Source organism: Helianthus annuus, chromosome 16 (genome assembly GCF_002127325.2).
Source record: "Helianthus annuus cultivar XRQ/B chromosome 16, HanXRQr2.0-SUNRISE, whole genome shotgun sequence".
In the NCBI taxonomy this organism is placed as follows: Eukaryota; Viridiplantae; Streptophyta; class Magnoliopsida; order Asterales; family Asteraceae; genus Helianthus; species Helianthus annuus.
Genome location: NC_035448.2, coordinates 6,553,677 through 6,557,764, shown reverse-complemented (window position 1 = coordinate 6,557,764; position 4,088 = coordinate 6,553,677). Strand labels below are relative to the sequence as shown.

The 4,088-nt window shown below is 32.7% G+C and overlaps 1 protein-coding gene across 1 annotated transcript; it reads left to right on the top strand.

The window, feature by feature from the left end:
- The first annotated feature begins 1,096 nt into the window (after window positions 1–1,096).
- LOC110917125 (auxin-responsive protein IAA1) lies at window positions 1,097–3,507 on the top strand. Its single transcript, XM_022161740.2, has 5 exons — window positions 1,097–1,367; window positions 2,304–2,488; window positions 2,584–2,695; window positions 3,128–3,189; window positions 3,311–3,507. The coding sequence occupies exons 1-5, from the start codon at window positions 1,141–1,143 to the stop codon at window positions 3,319–3,321; spliced, it is 597 nt and encodes a 198-aa protein (XP_022017432.1). The 5' UTR covers window positions 1,097–1,140; the 3' UTR covers window positions 3,322–3,507.
- Window positions 3,508–4,088: the final 581 nt, after the last annotated feature.

Sequence of the window (4,088 nt, the reverse complement as noted above, 5' to 3'; positions counted from 1 at the left end):
TACCATTTAAAAAATCAATGCAGTGGTCGTAACTCGTAATAAGGGGTGTAAAAAACCGAGTTAAACCCGGACTTGTAAAGACTCAAGTTTAGCTCGTTTAACTTGGCTTGAGCTTGAATTCGACTCGTTTATAATTTAATCAATTAAGTTGTATGTATATATATAGTCTAGTTATTTTTATCATAATATTAAATATAATGATAGTTATTATAAAAACATATTAAATAAAAGTTATTTAAATAATATGCTCGTTTAATCTCGCAAAACAGCTCGAACTTAATAAGTAGAGCACGGGCTCGAACTTGTTTAAAATTAACTCAATTAAAACTTTAAGCAAGTCGGTCTCAAATAACTCACGAGCCGCTCAACTCGTTTACACCCTAATCACAATCTATAGGCAAGATGCACCCCAAACTCTCAAAGGCAACAACACAACCTCTGAATCTATGATGCACTCGAAGGTAGGGGTGCTAAACGGGTCGTGTTCATGGGTTGTTGGGTTCAACCTGACACGAACCCAAAAATTCTAGACGAACCTGAACCCGACCCGAACCCGAAAATCATGTCATACATATGAACCCGAACACGACCAAAATATTCGCAAATTGACCCGAACATGACCCGCTTAACCCGAATTTTTAAGTTGTTTGCAAATTTATAGTAAAATCATAATTTACTTAAAAAACACAAACGTATACAATACAATTACATTTATATTATAAAATCTTATGTTAATTTCTCTTTTAAACTCATAATTTGACACACCAATTTAATTTATAACATAACACATATTGTAAAAATATAATGTATTGTAAATTGTTTAAATGGGTTAACACGTCAACCCGACTTGTTTGACCCAAACCCGATCTGTTTATCTAAACAGGTTTGTGGATTTAACCTGAAACTGACACAAACCCGTTTAAACTAAAATTAAACTCACGAATTTCGTGTTAGGTTCGTGTTATAAATTCACATCCCTGCTGGAAGTAACATGGAAGAATCTTAACCGCTCTTGAAAACAACACGTGTCAAACCTTCAATGGTTCGATAATCTATTGTCACTCTCTATATAACTTCACAAAGTTTCCCATACACTCACTCACACAACCAACTTTTTTTATAACAATCATACCAACCAAAATGTCATCTGAAGCATCCACCATCACGTCGGAGCCACCTACCACCGCCATAGTCTCCATCGGTAGCCTTAATACCAATGATACAGAGCTCACCTTAGGATTGCCAGGCGGTAACTCTCGAAAATCAGGAGCGAAACGAACGTTTTCGGTTACAACTGATCTAAAGTTAGGCGGGACTGATCGATCCAGCTCGGAATGCTCCGTCTTAAGGAGATCTCCTCCTTCAAAGTAAGTTCGATCGTAATCTGTAGTAGCAAAATTTGGCCGGTACTAGTTTGGTTCGTTATGTTACTGATACCTGGTATATTAACCGAAAGAGAAAACTTAAAAAATAAAGTCGTAATATGCCAAAAAGTTACCGACATGTGCTTTACATTGCTTGAAAACCATATAAAACGTATACAGGTACTGGTTCCGATAGTACTGATACTGATATTAGTACCCATGTTGCTCGGTCGGTTTTAATTCAGTCTGTCACGGTTCAGGTACACAAAGTACTTTATTTGAATATAACTACGTTTTTTATGCCGGAATGTTGACGGATATAAATTTAAGATGATCGACTACGAATTTATATTATAAAATGATTAAGGAATGTAACTTATTAAAGTAAAAACAAATTAAATAATACAGAAATATTACCGACATGTGCTTTACATTGCTTGAAAACCATAAACCGTATACAAGTACTGGTTCTGATAGTAATGATACTGATATTAGTTCCCATGTTGCTCGGTCGGTTTTAATTCAGTTTGTCACGGTTCAGGTACAGAAATTACTTTATTTGAATATAACTACGTTTTTTATGCCGGAATGTTCATAAATATAAATTTAAGTTAACTATGTGTTTATGTAATTTATAAAATGATTAACGAATGTAAGTTATTAAAGTAAAAGCGAATTAAGTAATACATAAATATTATACAAAAAAATATATAAAAATATAGAATTTTTGTTGCTATTCATCCTAAGTTTGTTTTTAAAATTTATAAAAATATAGGAATACTGACAGATATAAATCTAACATAACTGCGTATTTATATATAGAAAATGATTAATGAACATAAATTGTTGATGAAAAAATAAACTAAATAATATTATTTCATTAGTTGCAATGTGTCACTTGAATTGATTAACGACCGATTGATATGATAATATTTACAGGGAGCAAGTGGTAGGATGGCCACCGGTTAGATCTTACCGGAAAAACATGGCGAAGAGCGGTTGCAAGTATGTGAAGGTGGCGGTTGACGGAGCACCGTATTTAAGAAAAGTTGATCTTGAATTGTACTCAGGATATCAGCAACTTCTGTCTAGTTTTGAAGATATGTTCTCCTGTTTTGCAATCAGTAAGAACATAATTTAATGATCTGAATTATTATGTATTATTAACTATATGTGTTTGTTTACAATCAATTCAAGTTTTACCTAATTTATTGAATAGAAAATGTGATGGAGGAGATGAAGTTGATGGACCCTGTGAATGGTACTGAATATGTTCCAACTTATGAAGATAAAGATGGAGACTGGATGTTAGTTGGTGATGTTCCATGGAAGTAAGTTTGCATGTGCATAAATTATTACAACTAGTCTTAATATGCCCCTTGCGTTGCGGTGCGGGACATGCGAATGACGACTAAAACTGAAAAAAAACTGTAAAATAAAAACACGAATTTTTAACACCAAGGGACATAGGTGACGTAAAACATAGACGAAGTCGAATTTTATACCAACACATATTAGAAAGCTAAGTAGCAACCGAACGGCGATCAACTCCTAGAAAAAAAAACATAAAACAAAAACTAAACTCATTTAACTTTTGTGTCAAAATTATAGAAAACCAAAGTTTTACTAAAAAATGAAAAATCTTAAAGTTTACTATAAAAAAACCATAAAAGACAAAAGAAACACTATTCTTTGGTCTGTTATGAATATACATAGATAATTATTTTTCTGATGAATTAACCGTTTTCGGTTTGATTTTCTAGGATGTTTGTTGAATCGTGCAAACGAATAAGATTGACGAAGAACTCGGAAGCTGGATCATTGGGTATGTATAAATCACAACTAACTTAACTAACTTGCTTCAACTTTAATTATATCATTATATGTTTTAATCATATTTTTAAGATAGTTTTCTGATCTATTATTTTGTTTTTCTAATAACACAGAGACTTGTTGAAGTGTCGAGCACGGTTAGACTTTGAATGATGAACATGGGAATACAAATTCCTAAAAGGAGTTGCGTTTTCTCACTTTTTATGCCTCTATAATCGTCTGCATCGTAGAATTGTACTGTATAACATAATGTGATGCGTAGACATTGTCAAGTAGTTGTTTATAGAGCAAAAATGTTATTTTTGGTTAATAGGAAATTAGTTTATTAATTAGGAATATTATAGGAGTACATAAAATTCACATGAGTTGTGTGTAGAATTTTGTTGATGTTTTAGATGTGCACAAGGGCCAGCTTTTTAGAGCTTTGTAAATTGGAAAAGGCTTTATTATGTATGTACAAGCAGCAGACAAGTATAGTACAGAAGAATCTATTTATTTTTATTAATAAATATGTACCTTTTTAAATTTGTAGATTTTGGGTTTTCTTAGTTTGACTATTCTTTTAGTTAAAAGAACACCGAATGGATGTGAATATAGTGTTGTTTATAACTAGATAAAACAAGCAATCAAGTAGGTATTTGTAAACATCAAATATCATTTTGTCTTCTATCTTGTCATGATCAATCAACTAAAAAAATATACATCTTGTTTAGTCATAACCCATTTGTGCTACTTAATGCTAGCTTGAGGTGCGAAAAGTTGTGGTCCCAAGATTTTTTTTTTCTAATGGGCCGGGTCCGCTTTTTTCATTGTTAAGATTTTTCACAACTACAAGTTAGATTTTTCGGGTTGGCGGTCCTTCGCGTAGGGGGCGGGGTTGTGGTTGTCGTA